Source organism: Channa argus, chromosome 5 (assembly GCF_033026475.1).
Source record: "Channa argus isolate prfri chromosome 5, Channa argus male v1.0, whole genome shotgun sequence".
Lineage (NCBI taxonomy): Eukaryota > Metazoa > Chordata > Actinopteri > Anabantiformes > Channidae > Channa > Channa argus.
The window spans coordinates 23,396,019-23,422,370 of record NC_090201.1 but is presented as its reverse complement, the minus strand read 5'-3'; the positions used below and the strand labels follow the sequence as shown (position 1 = coordinate 23,422,370).

Below are 26,352 nucleotides of genomic sequence, written 5' to 3'. Positions count from 1 at the left end.
ACATTACTTCTGGGAGATCCATGACCAGGATGACTGAGAATCTTGACAGTCGATCCCAATTTCACACAGCTCTATCTTCAAGCTTCTTGTTTTGTTTGGCAAAACAGTGTAAACATAAAAGTTAAGTATTCAACACAACATAATTATAATCGGAGACTTTAGTTATTACAGAAGGGGGAAGCAGTGAATGTCTTGACATGTTTCTTTGATGAATAACTTGATTAATGCATTGTTGAGAATTGATTTTTGTCAACCAGCTAACCACTTAAAGGATGCAAAGTCAATATTAAATAAAAAAAATATTTATGGTGTATGAAGCTGATGTTTTGTAGCTATCCTGATGTAGGCATGTAAAGTACATGAACGTTCAAGGTCAAGGTGTTGTATATACTACAAAAACCAGTGACTCAGTATCTGAGAACTTGTGAAACTACAGATGGAAAAGGGGCTTTTTAAGAAACTCTGGTCGCAGTAATAAAAGTGACCCTATGTGAAGATGGATCGATCTTCATTATTTGTTGAACTACAGAGAGTAAATTTATGAGAAAAGAACGTTGATGGAGAAACTGTTATTTGGAGATATGATGCCCTTTTGCTGGCCAAAAGGAATTCAGGTGTCTCATTAGACACAAAATTCAGCATCGATTTAAAGCCTGCTACCTTCAAAGTCTCTCTCTGCTACTGCCACAAATCGATAACTGTGTCTCCTCCTGTCTGCCATCCTACGTCCAAGCTCCCCTGGCCCACATCTACCCAGCAGCAGGCGCCACGAGAACTGGCTAATTAAATTCTGCAGGTAGATTTTGCTCCAGAGCTGTCCTGCATTGTCACTGCTGCCACATAATAAAGTGACAGAAGAGCTGAGCCAGTAGGCGGGCTTAGTGAGGCATGCTGCTCAGAGGGACCTGCCGCTTTTTGTCCATCTATGTGCATAAATGGGGCAAAAGTGAAGCTGTAAGAGAGTGAGAAAAAGAAAAAGGTGAGTTGGGATTGTTCATTTAAAGAGCTCCACTGTAGCGTCTGGGGTTTAATGGGATCTTTGACACAGGCAGCCAGTGACATCTGTCATCTGTGCAAGGAAATCAATAGGTGAAATATCTGAATATAAAGGGGTGTGCTGCAAGCTACAAGAACAATGTCTTCCTATCAGCTCTAAAGGGATTGCCTGGATCTCTGTACAGGTTTGTTGAGTCCTCTGGGGCTTGCTGTTGGCTACGGCCTGAGAGGTGAATGTGCTGAGTTGTAATCCGGCGTAATCCCGTTGGTGAGGCAGGATATGGTTTTCACACTCAGACATGACTATCCACACCGCCAGCTAGGCACATAGCTCACTGGTGTGGAAGGCCTGAGCCCAGAGGGGTCCAGCCTTGCTTTCCCTGGAATAAGTCAACAATCTACCACTCAGCTGCTGTGCCAGTGATGCTAGCCAGTGGATTTAAAGACAATGTAGCTATAAAGCACTTGTCTGATCTACAGCCAAAGACCAATGGTGAACGTCGGACTAAAATAAGTGAGATATAAAGAGGGTAAAATGAAGGTAAGGCACAGTGAGTGTAAGGGTGAGACAGTCGGCTTTCAGAAAGAGAGCACACACGAGCCTTCTGTTTGTAGTAGGAACACAAAGAGACAAAGGCAGAGACAAAGGGGAAAGACTAAGAAGACGAGCCTGCATTTTCATAAAGCCCAGCTTTCATCAGTAAAGAAGGGCACTTGGGCCTTCAAAAGATGAAAATGACTCAATTTTGATCTGTGCTATGGGAATCCAGGATTTGAACTGATTGGCATCACAGCGGATGAAACTAAAAATAGATGGGACACTGTCTGCATGAAAATTTGGGGGACAGCCCAGTAGATGTTCAGGGAGGTTTCTGGACAAACATGATTAAGGTGACCGCACAGTCTCAAAAAAGAAAAAAAGGAGTGAGTCAGAATCCAGCGGCAGCATAATATTTTTTGAGTTAGGTGACGATAAAGGAAGTGAGAGAGAATAGCACTGAGAGCCAACCTTAAATGATCCCCAAACCTGGCAGCAAAGTTGTGTGCATACGAGGACACACTACCTGATAAACAGGGAAAACTTAATCCTGTGAGAATCTAAACCAGCTCTCAAAACAGTAGCTGCTTGCTGAGCATGACACGGATAGCTCTGAAGAAGGCACTATTAATATTTAAGTCATGGAGCTGCAACTTTAAAAAGCCGGTACCATTACATCCTGATAAGGCTTTGTATCTCCCTTTTCCCATGGCACATTTATCAGGGATCTCGTCAAGCTCTGTATACACCAGAGTTTTGGGAGGGGTGGAATGGGAACTAGTGTTTCAACCACAGATTCCTATCTACTGCTACTGGCTCTCTAATTGGGCCCGGAAAGGGAGGGAATAATCTCCGCAGATTGATGACTCCACTCTAGATGTGTTTGTGGTCTATCAGAGAGTGAAATGAGACTGTGGGGATGATGCGGCAGGGGGCTCTCTACCCCCACATATCTCTCCAAGATAAAACACCCCAGGCAGATGGAACAAGTGACCGTCATCACTATCCTCCTCACAAACACATCCTCAATCAGTGTGACAAGCAGCACAAATGCATCTCCAGCCCTCCGCGGGACACTTCAGAACAGAAATAGATTAGCCTTGCTGAGTCAGAGAGGGAGGCTGGGACTAGTCAAGTCAGTCCAAGTGATGATGAAATTAACTAGAAGACAACACACAAGGGATGAGAATGAGACAGGACTAATTCACATTTTCATTGTTTTTACCTGAAGTGCATGCCCCACTTGGTCGTCTAGCCCCGCTCTGTTGGAAGAAGGTGTCTTTGCTTTGAGAGCCCTCTTGCCCCACCTCTACTACTTGCACCTGCTGTAAGGGGGCACTCCACTTCATTGTGTACTTGGGGCCAACAGGGACCAAGCTGCTGATATCTGGAGGCCCCCTTGTGGATTTGAGAAGGAAAAAAAAATAAACATAATAATCAGACGACAAAATTTAAAACAACATAGCCTCAGAGAAATCCACTCCCCACCCTGCTAAAAACACTACACCCACCACTGCACAGGAGGAGACACTATTTGAAATGTTACAAAGAAGAGTGGGAATTAGAATCTGTATGATCACCCATGTTTCCCACCAAAATTGTACCCCTGGCTGTGAGGAAGAGTTCATTGCTATTCATGTATTCCTGTAATCACACAGACAATCAACATTGTGATCGGTTTGTCAAGATCCTGGAGGGCAGACAAAGTCAACTTTGGGACACTCGAGTTGAATGAGACGTAAAGTGATAATTACTTTGAAGGCTGAACAAGAGGGCTTTAAGCGACATCTTTGACAGGAGCTTAGCAAAATAAACAAAATTCCTTTCCTGTTTACTCCTCGAGAGAGAGAGAGACAGAGAAAGAAGCAAAAAAGAGAGAAAGATGTGATCAATGGTGCTGTCACGGAAGATAAATTGGACAGAAACCAAAAAATGTTTTATGTCAGTAATCTGGGCCTCCTGTAGCTGTAGTTAAGCATTCTACCATTTGTTTAAAGCTGATAAAGCTCCTGCAACTCCTGATAGTGCCCAACCCCCTAGCAGCTATTTCTCTTAACTATGCAGTTTGCTAAAATATCTTTGCGAAATCCAGGGCATCACATTAGAGCCCTGTGTCAACTATTAGCTTTTTATCCTAACTGTGCAGTTTAGCAGACTTTCCTCACAAAACTCACATGCAACTTCATGCCAGAACTATGCATTATGAACGCATTAGCAAAGCTTTTGCAAATTCAAGGGCATTTAGCTCCATTTACGCTACAAGAGGGACTTACTTAACATTTATGTTGCTGCAGATGAGTACATCATCGAAGAGGAAGACCTTTCTCTCCTTTGACTTCAGGACTTGTCCCCGCTCGCCATACACGGTCTCAATAAGTGTCTCACAAAGGACCAATGACCCCTGCTCCAAGTTCAGTTGCTAAAAGAGACACAGCAATCAGATCAAAGGCAGAGGAGACAGCATCACAAAGGGCCAGTCCTCCAGAGCTTAGTGCCTCGAGGACACAGAAGTCAGGCTTAGAAGAAGAGATGTCTCATCTGGGATTAGTAACACATTCATGCTGCAGAAGGTCATTTAATGTCTTTATATGTATACACACAAAACGCACATACATATATATATGTATACATATACACAAATCCCGTGAGAAAAACAGACAGCACGTGTTCTTTTACCATCTTTGTCTTGCACACATTTACAAACCTAAAAAAAACACACAATTCAAAGGGAGCACTAGGACATACAATCCTCTACTTTGCACCAAAACAGAGCAACTAAAACAGTTTGCTGGATGCATGCATTTGCACACACGGACCCAAACAAAGATACACACTTTCACATAACAGAGGCAGTTTATGCTTCAGTATAAACTGACACATGCTGTGCTTTCTAGTCACTCCTGTTTTGAAAAGGAAAACATCACCTCTAAGACATTGAATCCCTTTGGTCCAGCTTGTTTTATGACTGTCTAAATCAATACATTCAATCTAATGTATGCTGCAGCAATCTAAGCCAGGCTCATCCCAATTTAAATAAAACCCCTATAAATGGTCTGCACTTATATAGCGCTTTTCTAGCTATTGGCACTCAAAGTGCTTGACACTGCTTCTCATTCACCCATTTGTACTCACAATCACACACTGATAGGGGGGCACTCACTGGGAACAATTAAGTTGGGGTTCAGTGACTTGCTCAAGGGCACTTTGACATGAAACTGGAGAAGCTGGGGATTCAACCAACAACTGCGGGACTGGTCGACGAGCGTTCACAGTCCCCCCAGAAATACTGCAAGGTGCAAGTCCAAATGATGAGCTCACATCCTGATAGTTTGATGCTTTTATTTGTTCAAAAGACACAAACATTAGCAAATAATGAGTCTCACTGCTGCGTCCACTCTACAACCTGCAGTGCAGTAACACATCCAGAGGAGGAGGTCCTATCTGCAGGCAATCTGGTGCTTTATTTGGATGTGGCTCAGATAGAACACAAAATGAGTCATTAGTCTAACTGGGACTGCTGTTTGACGGAAACAAAACAGTACAGCTCCCTCAAGAGGCGGGCTCTATGAGATACACACTTAAAAGATTTCAAGCATCAATAGTTACAGAGGGCACTGCACCATGGACACATGCATGTGTGTGTGAAACTCATTCGCACTCACACTGTTACCCATCCTATTCCTACAACTTGGATACTTTGAGACAAAGAATGAATATTTCATTGGATGGTTATGGGGCAATAGAGGAGACTGTTTTCTATTGGAATTCTGCAGTGTCACCACGGCAAATAGAATTGTGTGAGCGGAGATTGGCCGAATCAGCTCATCTCAGAGTCCTGGAAAGCAAGGGCTGATAGATGAAAAAAAAAAAAAACGTTGGGAAAGGAGGGGGGGAGTAGGAGGGGGGGAGTAGGAGGGGGGGAGTAGGAGGGGGGGAGTAGGAGGGGGGGAGTGGGAGGGGGGAGTGGGGGGAGAGGAAGGAGCAGTAACACTAGAGTAAGTAAAGAAGAGTGGGTAAGTGGAATAAGAAAGTAAGCAAGAGAGTGTAAGAGGTGAATAGAGGGGAGGTAAAGTGAAGAAAGAGAAAGAGAGAGAGAGGTAGAGAGAAAGAAGAGCAGCAGCAGGGTGAAAGAGATAGCTCTCTTACAGTTTCCAATTAAATGACTCATTTACCCCCTAATTCTTCTTATTCAGAGCAGCATTTGTTCCGATTTGCAGCGGCGGGACTGTAATTTCACTGTGGTAATGGAGAGGCAACTCCTTCGCCATCGCATTTGGTACTGTTTAGGGATGATAATGGGCATCATTTCTAGGAGATAATTTCTCTGAATAAAAATGCCTCCCTAGATTAATATGTGGGAAAGTGACAGAAGCGATTGCTATACACTACTTTAATTCGCAGGTGTTTGGCTCACACTGATAACAACGTAAAGGAGTTAGAAGGGTCAGGGGCCTGGCTCACAGTTGATTTGATTGGAACATATGTGCAAGTGCGCGTACATCTGCACAAAGGATGCATGTGTATCCAGTCACCTTACTGAGCAGGCGATCACTGACGCTGCGGGCTAGTTGTTGAGTTTCTGCAATCTGGTCAGCTACTCGTTTCTGTTCATTCAGTTTCTCAGCCAGCATCTCCAGCTCTGTCAGAGCTAGCTGCAGGGGAAGACGATCCACGTGGCCCTTCGGTGTGTTCTTAAGCATGTCCTAAAAAAAGGTCACAAGGAAAGTTTTCAGTTATAAATTACACACCAACGTGTATACGATTTAATAATTGTGCAAAATACAGAATTGTAACACAATAAGTATTCTTTTTGGGAGTGCTGTCATTGTCTTAAAAGGTTCAAAAAGTACAAATCTGGGTTAAATATTCTCTTTCACGTTTAGGCTTAGGAGTGTTACAACAGGTAAACTGTAAAGTATGTTGTCTTACCTACTACCCTTTTGATAGTAGTGTTGGCTACAACAAAGCTATAACACCAAAAGTGAAAACTCCAAATGATCAATATCTATCTAACCGTAGGCTGTGGAGAATGCACACATGGCCCAAGCTTGGTGTTGTCTTTATATGCATCTCAGATGTACCTCAGTGCCTTGAGCTGCGGTTTCCTGTAATGTATGATTTAATGCACACTTCCTCTTTGCAGTACTGAGTTTAGACTAGAAGAAAATGTCTAATTCACATTCACAACTTATCTCTTGAATTCATGGATAATCAATGGCTACTGAGGGATGAAATGAGCTGCTGCAGATCCAGCAAGTCAAGCTTAAATCCAAATCTTTGCTCAGAATAGAAAGTGGAAGAGTTGCCATGTAAAGCCACCAAGGTGAAAACTGATGTGGCTAGCCACTTTTCGAGCTAGGCCTGAACCCCTGAAGTATGTGAGGTACAACTTCTTTGGCTTTGGACAAGTTAAAATCCATAATCAATTCTGTGGCCTTACAGCTGTGCATCTTTATTAGTGTGTGTCCTGCTGAATCTATAATTTGACTGAAGTTTCTGAGTGCAAGTGTTTTAGCTTTTAAGATGTGAAGGTATTCACTTAATTAAAACAAATGAAATGACTATGTCTGTTCAAACATTTTATACCTGCAGGAGCAATATGAACTGAGGGAATCGTTGAATGGGCTTAACCATTAGGCCATACAAGGTGATCCGGTCGACACTAGATGCCTGCTTTTTCTGTAAACAAGATGAAAAAAAATTAAAAAACAGAAAATGCAGTTGGAAAAACATCCTTACACAGAAAGGCCATTAAGATTGTTATTGCTACTTTGAGAGGAGTTTGTCAGAATCCTTTATGGACCATGTGTGGGCGTATGAGTGGGTGAATAAGGTATGAAAATCAGGGTCTGTTAGTCACATAAAAGAGGAGATTTTTCAAGTTATATCTAATGTATTACTATGGGCGTAGGTCAGGGGAAAATATAGTTTTAGATCAGTATTATGTATGTGCCATGTTGACACCATCACTATAAAAAGGCAAACATTTAATAGTGTAATACTAAAGGTTACAAAAGATCATCAGCGAGACTGACATAAAAGAAAAAGAAACATATTCATATTCATACACACATGTAAACATTCAAGTTTTTTTCATTTACAATGTTTTTTTTCCTTTTTATATATCACTTTCAAGCATCACTGTACATATAGAAAAGCAATGTACTCTCAAGTCAGTCATTGGTAAAGGCTACAGATTATAACTTTAGTTCTACAGCAAAAGCCACTTCAAATGGTTTTCCAAGGAGGGGATATTCTGTGCCATCCGGGGCACAGACATGGCATCCCCATGTCCACGATGGAAGAGGTTGGACAGGGGTAGGATTACCTACTGAGGTGCTGCATCACCTCTTCTTATCATATTTAACAAGATGATTGGTGAAACTAGTTATTTAGCTCTTTAAATTCTTGCTGGATGTAAGGTTTTTGCTGCTCAACAGTTCTGGGCCTCTATGCAAGTACACCACGGTTGAGTGACTTCAACATCAACACCACTAATCTTCCTAAGCCTCTTCTACCAAGGTCTTTCCTCTTATAGTGGCTCGATCCAGTTCGTAGTCCCACACCAAGCTCTCCCACTGAGCCAGCAGGCCCCCCAAGCGTGGCATTTGCTAACACGTTTTATTTACTAATAAATGTTGTAGAATAAAACATAAAAGTCTCTTGACCTTGTGTAAACTACAGACGTATTGTATTAAATTATATATATAAAAACGTCAATTTGAACATCCAAACCTAGAGGTGAATTCTGAGTGAGTGCTATGAAAGGCTTGAGAAGCACCAAGTAAAATGTTTCCACTACACTTGTAGAGGTCAGGATGTTACTGAAGGCTTTTTCCTGCTCCTATAGTAAAAATGCTAGAATGGTGTCAGGTACAGAGACAGCTAACAGTGAGAGATATACAGAGATCCGGTTTGGAGGGCAATCATGTCCAGTCAAACCTGTCTAACACACATGGTGTCTAGATTTTTAAAACTCCCTGCGATAACGATGGTTGGAACTTCAGTTCACCTGGTTTATCACACATGTCAGCACAATTATCACAGTTTAAATCTCAGTTTAAAAGTCACCAATTGGAAACACAAAACTAACTCCACAAGTGATCAAACCCATTTGGACATGTGTTATCTTTAAAACGAATTGCTTCGCGAGACAGAAGGGACAGGGTCTCACTTTCCACTTGAGTATCTATCCTCTAGAAGATAGAAGGTCTGCACCATTGTCATCTTAATCACAGTCCTCTAGGTATGTAAGGTAAGTAACCTGCAGTGCAAACCACCAGGACCCTCCAGGATGGAGTCAGTGGTATGCTCAGAATGGGAATCAGACAGCTTTTTCCTGTCCAATATTAATGGACAGGGAAAAAGTCTTCTTTTTTATGCCCAGGCCCGCATGCTACACTACAGTGTACATGTACACAACGTCTAAAATACTAATAATCAAAGTGGGACACAGTAATAAAGACAGAAGAAAAAAGAAAGAAAGAAATGTTGCTTGCTTGCTTCCAATTATAATGTTTGTATGGGAAACTAAACTTTATAGAACTATATCTCTGAAAATGTTCCTTGTGTGTTTATGGTCAATATTTTTAAAAGAACATAGCGAGGTCTGTCATTGATTCAGTTTTTAGTTTTTTTCAGTCTGCGTCTAGCCAATTTATTATTTGGTTTGTCACCAATGAGAGCTGCAACAGGCAGTGGGAGAGATATAAAAACCTTTTAACAGAAAGGAAGGGATGCAAGTTATCCGGAGCAACATGCAGAGGGGTCAGCGGTGTGATGTGCTGTGGAACCACATCACACCGCTGACCCTTCTGCACTATTTGCCTTATTATCGACCCCTAATTAATGAAACGCTATCACAACCCACTTTCTATTTTACATTCAGACTTAGCAGAAGTACAGAAATTACTCATTTCTGTGAACCAGTCTGTGTTCTAGTTTTGTTGACATCCATTTATTTGTTGATTCCTGTTTTGTTATAAAACTAACAGGGGCATATTCAGACATTATTAACAATTTCAAATGCATCGTGAAGCATAGAAATGCACCAGTTACAGTCATTTGTGATTATAACATGAAAACAGGACATGTTCACTGGCTGGACAACATTGCAATGGTTAGCAACAACCTGAACAATATTAGGGAAATCTGATAATTCAAAACACTCGATGTAACGCAAATAACAAATTCATATTTCTGTGGAAATGCCCACTTGTTTTACACAATTAATGAATTGCCTGTCTCTTGAAACCTTAAAAGCTATATTGTGCTAATTGGCTGAAGCTCACCTTTAAGAATTCCAGAAAAGCTGGTTTGGACATGCAGGCCTTTTTAATGAGAGCCATGGCATTGGTGAAGTTGTTCACATAATCACTGTACACATCCAGCACCATTGACTTGGAAAACTGTGGAAACAGAAACAAGTATGATTATCTGAATTTGTAAAAAGCCGTGCAATATCAAAGTCTACTGCTCTGCCATGTTGGATCATTTTGTCTTTACACCAGGAACCACAACACAGTCATGTAATTTCCTCTGGCATTTTAAGTGCCTGCCTAACCATTATGTTTGCAGGTCGACCTGCAGCTAATTTCAATGTAAAGTGAGGCCATGTAAATGGCTATTTAAGTATAGTATTCTTTTTAAAATGTTTTTTTTTACCATCCTGGTTACCACAACACCCTTTACAAGCCATTTAGACGGTTGTGAAAAGAGAACTGAGGTCACAGATTGTGTGAAAGTGCATGTGCAGGAGCTATTTACTCTCTCCTCAATTAAACCCACACCAGGCAGCTGATAGAGGCAGTTTAAAGACTGGTATGGAACCACGAGATGGGATGATGCTGTTCAGAAGCGGAGACCTCAGATGTAACTGATTTTATAAGTACCTCACATACAAATACAGTGAATCTGCAAATTAAAAAAAGGGGTGGGAAGAATACACAGTGCCATAGTACACAGTGTCATAGAGTAGTGGAACAGTGGAACAGTCAGTAATAAGCATACAATAAGCAGAACTTATGGATCCGTACACTGCAGACATTCACAACAGAAAGCGCATACTCAACCTATTCTATTATTCTAGTGCCAAAACTTGTAAAAATATATTTCAGAGAGCACTGGACGCAGTGCAGATATTCATCAAAACTATAATTGAATCCATGTTTGAGGTAAACCATCCTTGTTTGCTCAATCTAAAACCTGTAGGTCATTATAACTGGTAACACACATTGCGCTATAAAGTTAGATAGAAATGCCAAGAAAAATATGAGTGTTTTTACCCAGAATGTCAGTCTTTGATTGCATTTTAGACAGAAACAAACAATATACACAAACATACAGTATATAAGGCAGCAAATAAGACTGCAGTCTGAATTTCTATTTCACACGTATAATTCTTGACAAAAAAACAAAACAAAAAAAACACACACATGCACGCACACTAACCGAAGCAACAAATAAGTCTCCAATTTTCTCACTGCTGTCCCACTCAGCCACACGTGATGCTAGGGCAATCTGAAACATGGAGTGGCATTGTGTGATCTCCCTGATTCGATAGAATATAGGTCGGATCTTCCGTGGACTCAGGATGCGCGGATCAGCTTCCATTAATGGTCTGTGATATTCCTGTCAAAATTGGGAGAGAATATGCAGTTACACACAAAATAAATGCATACACACACACAAACACACAGAAGAGTGAAAAAGTAAATGATTAATCTGAATAAATTAGTACAGAAACATGAAAACACCGTAGCTGCATGGCCAGTTGATTCGGATTTAGGTTCAAGATGGCTCAAGGAAAAGATCTTGGTGACTTTGAAAAAGGGGTTTATTGTTGTGGTATGAACAGCAGGAGCTTCAGTCACAAAGACCGTTCAACTGCCTAGTCTTTCAATAACAACAGCAGTCACTAAAGTGACAGCTGTATTTAGATCAATGAAAAATACATGAGTAAATAGAAAAATGTGATTGACAGCACACATTTGATAACTTGTCCATTATTGTGATATGTAAGGAAAAACAGAGGAGCAACTCATCCTCGAATGACTGAGAATGTCATTACAGAACCACACTGTCTCAGTTACACTAAAAGAATATTATATAGGGGTTGAATAAGCCCCCCATTACAAAAATGACTGCACATTTGAGAGTTAATTGGATAAAAAAAAAATTGAGGCACTGGCTCCCAGAGATGTGGGCGAAAAGTAATATGGTCACAAAAGTCAAACTTCACTATATTCTCCACTAGCAGGCAAGTGCAAGAGACCAACACAGGCCTGAGTGCTTAACGCCTGCAGTAGGGGGCATTTTGCATGGTCCACTTTCCCCACTTAAAAGTTCAGGATCACTGCAAATCAATACAAAGTTGTTCTGAGTGATCACCTTTATCCTCTGATAAAGCATTTCTGTCCTGATGGCAGCTGTCTCCTTCAGTTTGACAAAGCCCACAGCCCAACTCCACAAGGGGTCACTGAATGCTTTGATAAATAGGACAATGATGTGAATCATATGATTATAGCCTTCACAGTAACCAGCTCTAGCCTAGTTGAGGATGCAGGGTACATTTTGCAGTAGCTCGATAGGCTGCATTCTCCACCACCTTCATCAAAACCGAAAAATGGCAAACTACATTTTAGAAAATTGATGTTCCGTCTTCAGTATAGTAGTTCAGGACACTTTTACACTCAATGGCAAGGTGCAGTGAAACTGTTTTGGCAGCACATGATGGCCCAACACCTTACCAAGACACTTTTGTTGGTTTTCTCTTTAAATTGTCACCAGTCTGTGCATACAGTATTTGTCACTGGTCTGTCGGGGCTGCTAAAGATGAATCAGCAGTCCACTTGCCTTAAGCATTTTGTCTTTTCAGCAACAAAAATAGGCACCTGAGTAGTAACAGACATTTGATGAAATAAGGAAAATGAGAAAATGCTGGCTGGAAGCACATCAATCCAAAGGATTCACCTGTAAAGAACTATTTGCCAGTTGCAAGTATGTCCAGAACTCAAGGTGACTTGTAATCATAAAAGCAGCTCCCAGCAAAGTTATGGATGCAAAAGCACCATGGTGAAAGCGGCATTGACTGATTCTTCAGTCGGCACTCATTGGAATATTAATATAGCCTACGGAAGGGAGTAGACAGGCCCTTTGTGGACAACAAGGCAGTAAATATGGTTTGTTTAAATTATTAAAAGCTCAAGTATACGTGATATTATTAAGCCAAAGATGGAAGAAGAAAGCATAATTCAAAATAAGAAATTGTAGCTGAACAAAACGTATGGTTTAAGTTTTGTTTTGAAATGCTCATCTTTACAAATTCATAACAAAAAAATGATCAATCATTTTACTAGGTGAACCTGGGTGGACAGCAAAGCACAAACCACAGTGTGTGTGTGTGTGTTTTATAGAAGCAAATGGAAACACTGTTTTTGCTACTTTGCTACTTTTAATGAATAGCAGAGATTTCAAAACAGATAAAACCGAACACTATCACACACACAACCATGTCACTTAGAAAAAGAGGCAGCACACTGACAAAAAGATTTTACAGTGTACAAGGCAGCATATGACTACTGTTTATTCCATTCAGGAGGTGCTACTCTCATTTTTCTGTAATGAGAAGATAACAAGTCTCCATGTTCTTACTAAAAAGAGGGATTACAGTGGAGAGCCTCTACCCATTCTGTGCATACCTGACAGTTTCGCTCTATCGCTCTCTTTCCAAGCATCAACACGATGCCACCGAAATGAGGACGGCTGTTTTATCATAGTTATTTATGCTTAGACACCTCTGTCATTTGATGGATATGACCACTTCTTGCTTCAGTCCAATTTATAATGGCTAAATGGTGAAGATATTGCATGTGGCAGAGGAGGACAAGAGGGACAAACAACTCACCTGCAAGATTCTCCTGAGAGACTGTAGGTAGCTGCGCTCGCTCTGAATAATGGAGCCGAGGATATGGCGCCTGACAACCTGCGTAGACAGACCGACCAGTCAGGAAATCTAGCGCTAAGAGGACATGATGGGGCTGCGTTATACTCTCAGTTAAGCAAGGCACAGGTTGATGTATTGCTCTATAATTATGTGTTTGTCACAGGAGGAAAAAGACTCAAAGAGGAGAGGGTCTGTTTGAACAAGGCCTCCACTAGATTGCTGTTCTAGCTGTTATAAAACACACTTTTTTCCAAACAAGATTAGGAAAATAGTGCATATAGACATTTAAAACTACTGAAATAACAAAGGAGTACTTTTAACATGACAGCCTGGAGCCTTAACTCAGGGCTATTGCCTAAAAACATTTTAAACATATGCTAGATGTTAAGTAGTATATGTTTTTACAAAGAAATAAGAAGTATTAGCAAATTAAAAAAAATACCACCTGATGACTTGTCAACCCCTCCGGTATGGGGCTCAGGTGAGGGGGAGGATGCTTCACCTCTGAGACAGCTACATCCAGGTATCCTGCATCATCCTCCTCTTCTTCAGATATCCAAAAAGGAAGGAGAAAAATGATCCAGAAGAGTTGAAAAGAGTGTGAGGGTGTGTGTGTGTGTGTGTGTGTGTGTGTGTATGTGTGTAAGAAAATGAGACAGAGGGGGAACAACAGAAAAGCATCCTTTAGATCTCGGCGCAGCTGCAATACATTACGTTTATTACCTTTAGAATAGGAAGAGAACTCTACTCTTTCAAAAAGAGCCAGAGACACACAGAGAGCAATGACGAAAAGAGCGAGAAAGACTGACAGAGAGGGGGAAAACACAAACTTGTAAAAAAATACTGCATCTCTGTAGGAGTAAAAGAGACACACAGGTGTGTGTCTGCAAAAACACAATCTAATACTTTCCCATTTCTGCTTTGTTACAAGTCTCACTTTACCCATATTTAGACCAGAAGCATCCACTGTTACAACTAAAGATTATGGAACGATAACAATGGTGGAAACTAAATATAAAGCCATGCAAATTTCCCTCGATCAACACCTAAAAATAGCAGCACTGGCCTCTTTGTGATTTGAGGTGTGCGGCTGATATCTGTGGTTTATGGAGCTCCTCATCCTACATTGGATAGTAATCCCTCTACAGTTTATTGTTAGGCAACGGTCTCTAAAATACAAACTATATTTCAGTGCATTAGTTACTTATTTCTTCTCTGTATTACTCATCAATAATTTTACCTGAACATATTAAAACTGCCTTTTAATCAAGGAAGCTTGTCTGTTTCATTTATTAGTGTTATAATTGGTAAGATGTTTCTTATAGAACTGCTCTTGCTACATCAATGATAATCTCTCTAAAGTTTATTGTTAGGCATAGGTCTGCTGCCTTTAAACTCAGGAAGCTTGTCTTGTTTCATTTCTTAGAGTTTTAATTAGTGAGATGTTTTTTTTTTCCCATAAAGCTTTCATTTCCCTCAGAAGAGGATTATATAAATAAAAAGCAAGAGTTCTGCTCTATCTGCCTCAAACACTATTATGGCTTCGCTTGTTTTACACGGTAGCAGTTGCCTAGAATTCAAAGAGTCGTCTGTAAGGAGCAACAAAACCCAAACTTCATAACCGATATCCAATATCAAAAATACGATAACAATCATCTCAAACAGTGATTTGATGAACAATTGTAAAGTTTTCAGACTGCCCTGCATTACCCAATTGATCTTTTCTCTGCAGGAAGGAAACTTTTCGCATGACAGCAATTTTGGTCTTTTCAAGCCCATCCTTTGTTCCACTTCTCGCTGCCTTCATGAGCTGCTGAACCTGGTCGAAAGAAGCAGACAGAAACAAACAAAGGGACGTTAAAACCCGAGGAAAGTGCTGAGCTGCAGAGACTTGATAACCTACTGTGTTCCTCTGGAGAGTTGTACCGTTCAGTGGACTCATCATGAATCTCTCCATCTGCGACTCCCTGTAGGTTGCTCTGCAGCCTCTAATCAGAGACTCTATGAGCATATCATGGAGAGATTATGGTAACAGAGTGAGCTCCACATCAGAGTAACAGAGCTGCATTGCTCAGTGTGGGAGACTTTGGTTTACCACAAACTCCACCCTGCGCATCATGGGGGACCTGCAACCAGACTCCACAAACCCAGAATACACCCAGGGTGATAGTATTTATAATTGATGTTATTTTGGGAAAGTGGGTCATTAATTGGGGGCAAGTTGCAATGGTGTTTATGGAGGTAAATATGCAGAATATTATTTAATAATTCGTGTGTTCCATAAATGTTTCTCGATTATTAAACCTTGCAGGGAAAGAGAGCGATAGCAACAGAGAGACTTAAAGGAAAGTCACACACAGTACAAATGAAAGCTGGGAACCATGGTGCAGAGAGTCAGTAAAGCCTTTAAGTCAGCTGAGCATACAACACAGCATATTTCAGCTCTGGGCGATCAGCAGTCCTGTTGGCAAACATCTAGCAGAGCGAATTGAGCTCTGCGAAGAAACGGTGTGATATACAGTGGCGCTTGAAAGTTTTTGTGAACCCTTGAGAAATTCCTCCATTTCGGTGTAAACAAGAACTAAAACATGGCCACATTTTCAAACAAGTCCTAAAACTAGACTAAGGCAACCCAGTTAAACAAATGAAAGTGATCTAATCCGACATATTCGTGTTTTCGTTAGTTCCATTGAAGGACAAATTAGGGTCAGGTGTTTCAGCCATGAGATGACAATCAGACCCTTGAGCAAGGCAATGTGGACAAGCCAGAAGGTTATTGGAGGTACGTTGTATGGGGGATGAGGCCAACTTATTTTTATTTGGAGGATTTGGATGAGAAGTGCGACCAAAAACCCAATCCAGCATTAAGAACATTATCCCATCTGTGAAAGCTGGTAATGGCAATGTCATGATGTGGGCCTGCTTTGAAGCTTATGCCCCAGGACGGCATCACTGATGGAGCCATGCATTCTGAAATGTACACGCACACTATACAGGACAATGTCAAGGTTTCCATCTTTAATCTGAATCTTAACAAAAACTGGATCATGCAGCAGGAGAACAACTGTAAAGACAGAAGTCATTCTACCAAAGCATAGTAAATGCAGAAGAATTTCAGATGGTCAGACCTTGATCCCATAGAAATGCTGTGGAAGGACCAGAAGCAGGCAGTGCATGCAAGGAAGCCTGCCAGCATCTCCAAGATAAGGTAGCTCTTTGGGCTAAATGGGCTAAAATGCTTCCAAGCTGTGGTACAGGGCTGATACCGGATTACCTGAAACCTTTATTTGAAGTTTTTGATGCAAAGCAGGTAAAATCTGTTGTAGACATTTTTGCCACGCAAATAGTTTTAACAGTATATTTGTTTGTTTTAGGTTTCTTATTTGTTTAATTGAGTTTTCTTTATCTTGTTTTAGGATTTGGGGAAATAGAGGAAAAGGCTCAAAGACTTTTAGGGATCACTGCATCTGTGTTTACATGCTGCTGGAGATATACCTTGGTGTCATAGTTGTGCTTGCCAGACAGCCTCATGGCCAGTTCCCGTTTGGTCCTGGCACAGCGTTCCCTCAGCCGACGCACTTCAGGAGAGAGCTACAGGTGTCGGATGGGAACAGACAGGGTGTGTGGGTAGGCCACATTTAGCCACAAGAGGCAAAGGGAGGAGGAAAATGTAGGGAAGATTAAATAGAAAAGGGAAATGGAGGCAGAGTGATAAAGGCAAAACAAGCTATGCAATATCGGGAAATCGCAAGCACAGAGTGAAAGCTTGGAGCACTGCTTTGGTCAAAGAGGTTATGCTATATGAGACTAAAGGAGACTGATTTTTAGAAGAATGGAGGAGGGGCAGTTAGGGCAAATATTAAAGAAGCAGACTGTCCCAGTTTTACCAGGCAGGTGAAAAATTAATTGGGCAAGACTAATTAAAAACAATGTGTTCTTTGGTGAAGGCTGTGCTAACCACAAACACTTGCTGGGCACTAACAGTCAAGGTTTCTTCATTAATTCGACCAGAGCAGCTGAATCCTTCCTTTTGTTCAGTGGCCTGGGACATGTATGCCAAGAAAACTGCACAGAGATTTTCGCATCACATCATCAAGTAATTACCTGAACATCTCACTCCATGCTTTTTCTTGCCCTTGGTCTGCCTCCTTTTTCAGGGCATTAACTCAGGATTTTCTTGTATTACAGCAGAATTATATCCATACATAAACACCTTTAGTATGTAAATATGTAGAGGAAGGAATGAATCTATACATTACTAATGATTGAACTCAGCAAAACACTTCTTTATTATTATGCCTTCAAATTTCCCCTATGCCTCAAACACTGCATCAACGTTAAAGGCTGGCAAAGCATAAAGCCCAAGCAGCCCAACGTGAATGTGCACACAGTGCCATCATGTGGAAGACTACCACTCTGTAGTCATACTGCAGAACATACTGATGAACAGCAATGCTCGCCAAGAATAGGCAAGGAGATCTGAAGCTTTTCCAACAGAAATGTCTCTTGTTTACTTCCATTCCACGACAAAAGTATAAAGTCTAGACCACCTGTGATACATTTTTCACGTTCTTCATAGTTTCCCCCCAGTTCTATACATTAATAAAGGCAACTGTGCTAGAAGAACAGGACATGAAATATTCTCTTTGATTATTGTGTAAGTGCCAGAAACCAAACTCACCAAAACAACCTGGCCAGTCATAAAGCAATTTAAAATAAACAGAGAACTACTTGTGTTAGAAAAATGCATATTTCAGCCATGCGTTCCCACACAGTACCTTGCTTCTTGTTGGCAGCTTGGCCTCATTATCAGACTGCTCATCATAGCTCTCAAACTCACTGGAGCTCCAGCCATTGTCTGCACTCACAGGACCACTGTCTTTGTGAACATCTTCATAAATCATGTCTGCTTAAACACAAAATATTACAATTCAGAAACTCCACACAAGATTTGTTAGTCGACAAATGTCCTAAACAAACATAATTCTGTTACAGTTTCGAACCTTCATCAGGAGAGAAGTGGTCCTCACTTGGAACATCATCATAGATAACTTCCAATGGCTCTGCGGTCTGTGGCTCAGCTTCACATAAAGCTGGCAAAGATAACACATAAAATGCCTGAATCCTTGGCAAAGCAGAATTTAAATATTTACACTTTTTGCACCTTCCGCAGGGAGATTTGAAACATCGCTTTTATAAGACGGCATAATGGTTTTGTCTGTGTGACGCAACATGATTGTATCCAGCTTGTTTGAGGTATTGACCTATTCTGTCTCCATGCTCGGCAAGATTTGTCATTAACTGCTTTGAGAGTGTTTCAGCCTAATTTAGCTCAGTGAGCTTTATTGATTAGGTTTTAAACAGCGATTTGTCTGCAACACTTTCTACTAAGCCCTGAACAGCAACAATCTCTGTTTTCAATTAATCTGATTGCAGATGCGTATTCTGTCACGGATTATTCGGCTAAGTTTAGTCTTAAATTTTAAATAACCTTGGACTCAATCCAAGAGATGAACAAAGAGCAACTGTTCTACAAAAGAAGATTAGCTACACAAACGTTCTTTATATCTCACTCAGTTTCCTAAGTTTGTGCTTTCAGAAAAGATTCAGAAGGAAACCAACTGGATTTGGGATCTCATCCTGACTATTAACCAATCTGCAAAGCAACTGGGCCCCTTGGGAAAATGGTTTTTAGTTTCAAAAGTAGTAAACCAGAAGTTCATCACCGTGTTTTCAAGCTTTTATAACTTTTCTCTACAACGCGACACACTGATAAATTTATTCATAGGTCACACTGACACTGGAAGCAATACGATAAATATTGTCATTATAAATATATATCAGTTGTTCTAAATGTGCTAAAAAAAAAATACAACGTTTGGGAATCAATGTCAAATCACTGGTCAAACTGAAATACAGTGTGTCTAGACAACAATTATTTTGCGCACTAGAGCAGGTTGAGGCAAAAGTCTGTTTTTAAAAAAAAAAAAAAGAAAGAATGTGGAAAAACTTACACAAAACAAAACTTAACACTGTAATAGATTTTTTGAAATAGAATTTTCCATTATTGCATTATAATTGTAGAGCTCTAGAAGTATTAGTATAGTCTTATTATTTAATTTAAACATACTGTATGCATTCAAAATGACAGCCAGCATGGGAATATACATCAGAGAAGTGGTACATAAAAAATGTCATGCAGCATTGCAGGGCTCCTTTACATAGCTCATTTCTGAACCACCTTCAAATAACAGCAGCACTGCTGACTGAGCCAAAATCCAAAAGCAATTTTCCTTCATGGAAATTGTTCTCCATTGATCCTCATTCTGAATTATTGTATTCATGTCATGTCTGTGTAGAAACCAAATCACGGCAAAGACTACGTGTGCGTGAGCCAATACATGTGAGTTCACATGCGTGTCGATACATTTGTGTGACTGGCCTCTTTCACCATAGAAATCAATGCACCATTACATAACTGAAGGCCTATAAGATGGCGTTCTTGCCAATTTTGCTCAAAATCATAAGGTGCCTTGTGCAGTACAAACAAAATGCTGGTGCACAATTTATATTGCCAGTGTCACTGCTGTGTGGTCCATGGTGTGAAACATTTACGCCACCCTGGAGGCTCAATTGGTTTTCTATCAGATCTGTCCGCAAAGTGATCACTATAATACATCGGTGGAATGAGCCTGAATCCCAGAGCAAGCTTAGGTGTAATCTTTGTGGTCTAAAATTGAACCCCTGTTCCATAACACAGAGTGCATGACTCTCCCATAAATATAAGCTAGTTCTGTACCTTCAGAGATGACCCTTGAGGATGAGATTTCCTTTACAGTTTCTTTGCTGTGCTCTCTAGAAATGTCCGGTGTCACCACGGCTGACGGCGCCACAGAAATCCCCTGGAGCTCCTCTCCCACACGGGGGGCTGAGGTACTGGGCCCTGCTGCGGCTTCTGCTGCTGCTGCTGCAGCCCTGGAAGGCACCCAAACATTAGCACAGTTAAACCAACATTGAGTGCTGTGCGCCTCATTACGAGTTAATTTTAGCGAAAGGAAGGGGAGGCAGATTGGCTTGAGGTAGGCGTCAAAATAGCTCTTGCAAATACACACTCCCTAAAGTCTGACAGAGCACATATTGGCACTTATGGCTGGTGTCAAATAATTACAGTGTTTTGGAGGTAACTTTCTGAGGAAGGAGGAGTCCTTGTTTTCCCTTTTGTTTTGTTTTTTACCTGCTTTAATTCGCAGAAATATGTCACAAACCAACCAAATATATTTCAATTAAATCTGGTGGAAAGCAAGGAAGAGACAAGAAACAAGTGATTAACTTTAGGTGACAGTTCAATACATCTAAAAAGTACAATTCATATTAGATATGTCGTTTGTGTTTTGGATGTTTCTCCCTGTACCATTCATATAGCCAACATTGCTTAAAGATACTATTTTGTTTATATGAACTACCTAGCATTAAACTTTCAGTGTGGAGTAAAGATTTATTGCAGAATTATTCAGCATTATGATATAAAGCATTTTATAACACAATCACTGTTTTAACGTGACACATCACACATAACTAAATGAAAACCTATTGCTACTTGAAACCCATGAAGAAATGGTAAAAAAGTTTCTACCAATTTGTGTACAGAATTGTAGAGTCAGACAAATTAAACATGTCAAAGAATTTCCCATCGCCAGATGACAAATATAAATACTTTTTCTGCCTTGGCAAAGAAAATTGCCTCTTCATATTTGATTTATTTATTCTTGTTGATGATGAAACCTTTGATCCACATATGACATATAGCAAAACTGAAAAAACAAAAGAGAACGGATTCTTATTCTTAAATATTATTTGTCAGCAATTTCTGCCACTTTTCCCACTAGGGCGTGTTAATGCTGACAACTTCAGCTGTGCTGTATGAATGATTAGTTGTGCTGAAGAACTTTTGCAAGGCCATTTGTAAAAAAAAAGTGCCTTAAAAAACACCTACTGCTTGTTACTTGACTTACTAAACTTGCCCCTGAGCACTGTCACATCATTACCTGTCCTGCCAGCGGCTTACTATAATCACTGCTGGCTTTTAAAATGAAAATGTGCCCTTAGCCATCTATTAAAACAGGCTCTGACATCACAGGGGAAAATGTAGTTGACACAGCTATCACGTGGCCTGTGTTTATGCTACCAGGGAGGGATTGTCCTCCCCCACATGAATGATAATATGACAGGATCCAGCATGTAGGGAAGTCCCGTCCACACTAATTATATCTGCCCCTCTGCTAAACACCTCAGCAACACTCACAATGCCAGCAGCAGCCGCAGGAGCCACTCAGAGTGATGGGCAACTCGCAGACAAACAAGACATGCCACGAAAATGATGTGCACACAATATCTGTAATTTGGAACTATTGGGAAGGCAGCTTTACACACCTCTATTTTATATGATCTTACTTTGCAACAATATCTTTCCCTGCGGGGTACACGACCACATGAACTATGCATTTATGAGTCTGAAGGAAAGAAGGCAAAAGAGGGAAAGAAAAAAGTAAAAGTTAGTATTTTGTAGCATCAGTGTTACCATAAATAAAATAATTTCACAGCAGTAAAAAAGAATGTATATCAATGAAAAAAAAAGTTTCTTCTTAAACTTCTTTCCCTTTTTCAGCAGCTATTCCAGAAACTCTAAATGGTATTTGAATAGAAGAAGATTTTAAAAGTTACATAACCATACATGTGACAACATAATACAACCTTGTAATTAAAATGATACCAGTCTAAACACCATGTATATACAGCAGTAGTTCTGGTTGTGATTGTGCCAAATGCATATCTAGAATTAGATACAAGGTCTGTCCAACTCATCATATTACAGCTGATGATAGTAGCCATTTGGTTTTGGCAAGGTGTCAAGCTGCAAAACACTACAAAGTATTGCTCCGCTGCATTCTCCACGATTTCGGATCATTTATCTCAATCTACAGAACAAAAGTGATCTCCACCCACGAGAAAAAAAAATAAAGAGCCATTTGTCAGCACATTTCATACAACAAACTGATCTCTTGTCATTAAAATTGCTTCTGTGGAAAAAGAATGGAGGGAGAACAATAGCGATATACAGCTTGTCTGCCTGACTGCATGCATTCATGTCAGGTGTGAGTGATTTGAGCAGTGTAGCTATTGATCCTGGCTTTCTTTTGCGCACCCGCTTCACAACTTATCTGCGCCTGCGACCCTATTGAGTCATATAGCTCAAGGAGAGAAGCAGAAATCATTTTTCAATGCAAATGACATAGCCTGGGGCAAAGCCTAAAGAATAAGCTGCCTGAATGCAAATCTCCCATTTTCATCTGTTTCCATTCCCTTCGGCTGTGCCAGGGCTGAGCTGCATGCTATAGCTCTGCCTGTTTTGCCCCCTGGTTTCTCCTGTGTATAGGTATTCTTTATAACTGCACAAGCATTGTGCTGACCATACAGCTCTGTTTTCCTCGGGTCATAAATCTCCTCTGCAAACAACTTCCCACTCCTCACATTAAACCATTCCCACAATGCAGCCAATGTTGCTGCCTAAAGTTGCTCTGTACTTGACAGACTCCAATTACAGTAGATATCACTAAAGCATTTGGTTCATGACTTCTCGTTTTATTTATATACACGTTTGTTTTTACAGTACCACCTTTTTGCTTTTGCTTTCACTGCACATCCTACTGAGGCAACTACAAGGTGAGAGGTCTTTAAAAAAAAACAGCTGTGAAAAACAAAACAAGCTACATTAGATGAGTTTCTTCACAAGGGCAAAAGAGTAAAATTCTATACAGCTGCAAAAGGGCATAAAGGTAAAGGCAAACAAGAAAAGTTACTACTGTGGGGGGTTGGGGGGGTGGGGGGCTAAAAGTAAAGTTACACTCTCTAAGACTGACTAAAACAGGCACATATATGCAATGTTGTCATGGTACCTTTTGTGTTAATGTAATCACTGCTGGGGTTTCATGCAGTGCGTTTAATGAAAGCTATCTGTCAAGGGGTAAATAGTGAAGTCCCAAGCAAATGCTGGCATCAAACACCACAGCACACATACAACTCACAGGAGAGAAATGCCGCCATGAGCCTAATAGCTGTAACGAGCAGACGTGTTGTCACTGCAGCTTTAAGAAAACTCATATTTCTGCAATAACAATCGCAAAGTAATTTTGGTAATATTATTCTCAAACTGCTGACAGATTTGGTGCATGTGCTGACAGTCCTAACACCACGGGTCTGGGAAGTGCTATTGATAGCTCTTCTTTAAAAGACAGACTTCTGACTAAACCAAAGTGGAAATGTGCACTCAGCAGAAATCTGCCTGCATGAGAAATTGCCAAGACCTCACTGTGACTCCACCGCACGCCATCAAACACACATATTTACAGTCATTCACGCACACGCACAAACACAAACACACAGTATGCACAGCACCGAAACACATGCACACACGGGCTAACACCTGTGTAAAAACACAAGCCGCTCTTTTCAGCACAGGAAAGCTCACAGGAATCCAAACCCTGAAGTCAACGACCAGTAGAGGTTTCTGAGCACACTTCCTACACAGACAGGGGGCCTCCCTAAAACCAGGGCACCTGTAATGATTTATCGAGTAGGCTGCAGAGACTGAAGAGGGATTATTCTGATGAGGTCTGGACCATAGAGGGTTTAGACTCAACTTAACAGCAAGGGATCTAGTAAAAATAACGCAGTTGGTTGAAGCCGTTCAAAAGAGACACTAATGTACATCCCTCGTGTGTTACAGATAGAAATTACATTTGAATGCGCATTTAAAATTTTACTGATGAGAATCTAATTGCTTGACCCATAAAAGAAGATAACTACTTTTTAAATGGAGATAGGTAAAAGAAATAGTTGCCCCTAAGCTGCTCTTACTACAGTATCAAGGTGCCTAAATCTACAAGACAATAGGTCTTGGTTGCTGCAGCTATTCTGCTCTATTATTCTGCTATTCTGTTTCATCTCATCCAGGATGCAACTCCACTTTGAGAGACACCAAGATGTTCAACCCTCATTCCATGCAAAATTCGCCCTAAAGTTTTGCTATGACTCATAAAACTTCAACTTTCCCACTAATCCCAATCTGAGCTGGCATCTTTCAAAGTCTGTTAAAGGCAAATGTCCCTGTTCCCCTGGCAGCAGTTCCCTGCCAGCTGTGGCATAGGGATATTTTCTGCGAGCCATGTGTAGGCTTGTTATTGTAACCTTTGCCCCGGTGTTTTACTTCAGAATTTATGAACAGGGTTCACTTAGAACCAAATGTGTGGTTAGCAGATCCAATGGCTGAAATACTGTAATTTTGGGTTGATTTGGGACACAAATAATTTGTTAAAACATGCCCATATTCTGTGCTTGTATTATAAAATAGTGCTTGTGTGAGAAGAATAACTCCAGCGCTTCTCCGGTTGCCAACCAGACAACCCGGATTTGTTCCTGCCAACATGTTTCATGTTTGCCTTTATCCACGTTGCTTTTACAGAAACGAGCGATGGGTGAAATTGGGTAAGACTTCCCTCTGAGAGATCCTGAAAAGACCAGATTGTGGCTAATAGCAGGCAAGATGGACATAAACACCTTTGGCAGAGACAGTTACTGTACGTGTACGTGGGGATCACAGTAACTTGCTGTGGGAAAAAGTCTGAAGGGCATTGCCATAACATCACATAACTAACAGCTGATAAAGGGGTAAGAACTAATAAATATCCTCTCTGTACTTTTTATCAACCAAACTAAAGGTCCATAGAGACGTGTGTGTAACATATTGCTGGTAAAAGGCTTCAACAATTACAGGACTATCAACAGCTCACTGGACTACTGTGACAATATTTTCCTCTGCTTTGTAGAAACAAATGTTACTGTGTGCTAAGAGGAATTTTATGGTAAGCACACGAGAATGAGATACTAGGTTTGCATTTACATTTTTAATTTAATTTCTTTAATTTCTTTTGTATGCTTTGCTGTTAAATGTGGAATCCTCAAATTCAAAGTCTGACACAACTATTGGTTTTTACTGCAGGTCTGATGTAATTAAAAAGCTAGAAGAAGAAATTCATCCGCCACAGCTCAAGGAAACAGAAGACGAAGAAGTTTGTCTTAGACAGACTGTATCTTAAAGAGATTAGTGGGAATTTTGAAGTTTCATGCGAGTCTCAGCTAAACGTTTGCATGCATTTTGCCGTTTCTTACAGCAAAGTTGCGACATGAGACGCAACTGCAGTGACCAACAACTATTGATGACCCATATGACCAAAAATAAGGGGGGCAGGAAAAAAAAAAAAAGACAGCCGCCTCAGAGGAATCCATAAACAATATATATCATAATTAATTGTGCTAAGGCCTTAAAGCAAGGTGTCTTCTTGACTGGGGTCATTTAACTGTACTCCTCAGCCAGAAACGTATTCTGCTAATGAAGTTTACTTTGTTACCAGAAATAAAGGCTTTGATTAAAATATTTTCAAATGAGTATGGAGGAACTCTTATCTGTGAGTGTGCAATTGCACGCAAATCCCAGTAGTAAAGTTAGCTAAAGTCACCCCTTGTGGCATAGAATCATGTAGTTTGTTTCAAACTTGTGTGCCAAAATTTTGGGTTATTTACCAGGTGTTTTCAGTTATTCTGGGTGATTACGCAATTACTCAAGCTGGAGGTAGGCGGAACTCTGCAGGGAATAATGTGAGCTCACCACACTACGTATCAAAAAGAATGATATAAGTGTAATTTGTCCCACCCTAACTTGTATCAAAGATGTCATACAAACCCACATAGTCCTGTGGAGAGGTCTAATCTGCCAAATTAATTAAAATAAGTGGGTGTTCCATGTGTGTAGGGCTTTAAG

At 40.6% G+C, this 26,352-nt stretch overlaps 1 protein-coding gene and 1 long non-coding RNA gene across 8 annotated transcripts in view; one reads left to right on the top strand and one right to left on the bottom strand.

Annotated features, from left to right (window-relative positions):
* arhgef10la (Rho guanine nucleotide exchange factor (GEF) 10-like a) overlaps positions 1–26,352 on the bottom strand; it is a 99,423-nt gene that overhangs the window by 63,667 nt on the left and 9,404 nt on the right. For 2 of the 7 annotated variants that reach the window (XM_067503344.1, XM_067503345.1), the window contains exons 4-16: positions 20,278–20,453; positions 18,482–18,571; positions 18,257–18,387; positions 16,974–17,069; positions 15,189–15,297; positions 13,924–14,024; positions 13,440–13,517; positions 10,985–11,164; positions 9,826–9,942; positions 7,121–7,213; positions 6,067–6,237; positions 3,808–3,953; positions 2,760–2,932 (exon numbers count right to left, since the gene is read on the bottom strand). In XM_067503344.1, coding sequence (XP_067359445.1) covers positions 2,760–2,932; positions 3,808–3,953; positions 6,067–6,237; positions 7,121–7,213; positions 9,826–9,942; positions 10,985–11,164; positions 13,440–13,517; positions 13,924–14,024; positions 15,189–15,297; positions 16,974–17,069; positions 18,257–18,387; positions 18,482–18,571; positions 20,278–20,453 — 1,661 coding nt within the window. Of the gene's footprint in view, positions 1–2,759; positions 2,933–3,807; positions 3,954–6,066; positions 6,238–7,120; positions 7,214–9,825; positions 9,943–10,984; positions 11,165–13,439; positions 13,518–13,923; positions 14,025–15,188; positions 15,298–15,404; positions 16,927–16,973; positions 17,070–18,256; positions 18,388–18,481; positions 18,572–20,277; positions 20,454–26,352 lie in introns of those variants that run through there. The other 5 variants (XM_067503347.1, XM_067503346.1, XM_067503349.1 and 2 more) reach the window with 5 other exon arrangements.
* Positions 22,207–25,980, top strand: LOC137127033 (uncharacterized). The gene is made up of 4 exons (XR_010914367.1): positions 22,207–24,810; positions 24,997–25,202; positions 25,361–25,396; positions 25,534–25,980. It is a non-coding gene; the product is annotated as an uncharacterized lncRNA (long non-coding RNA).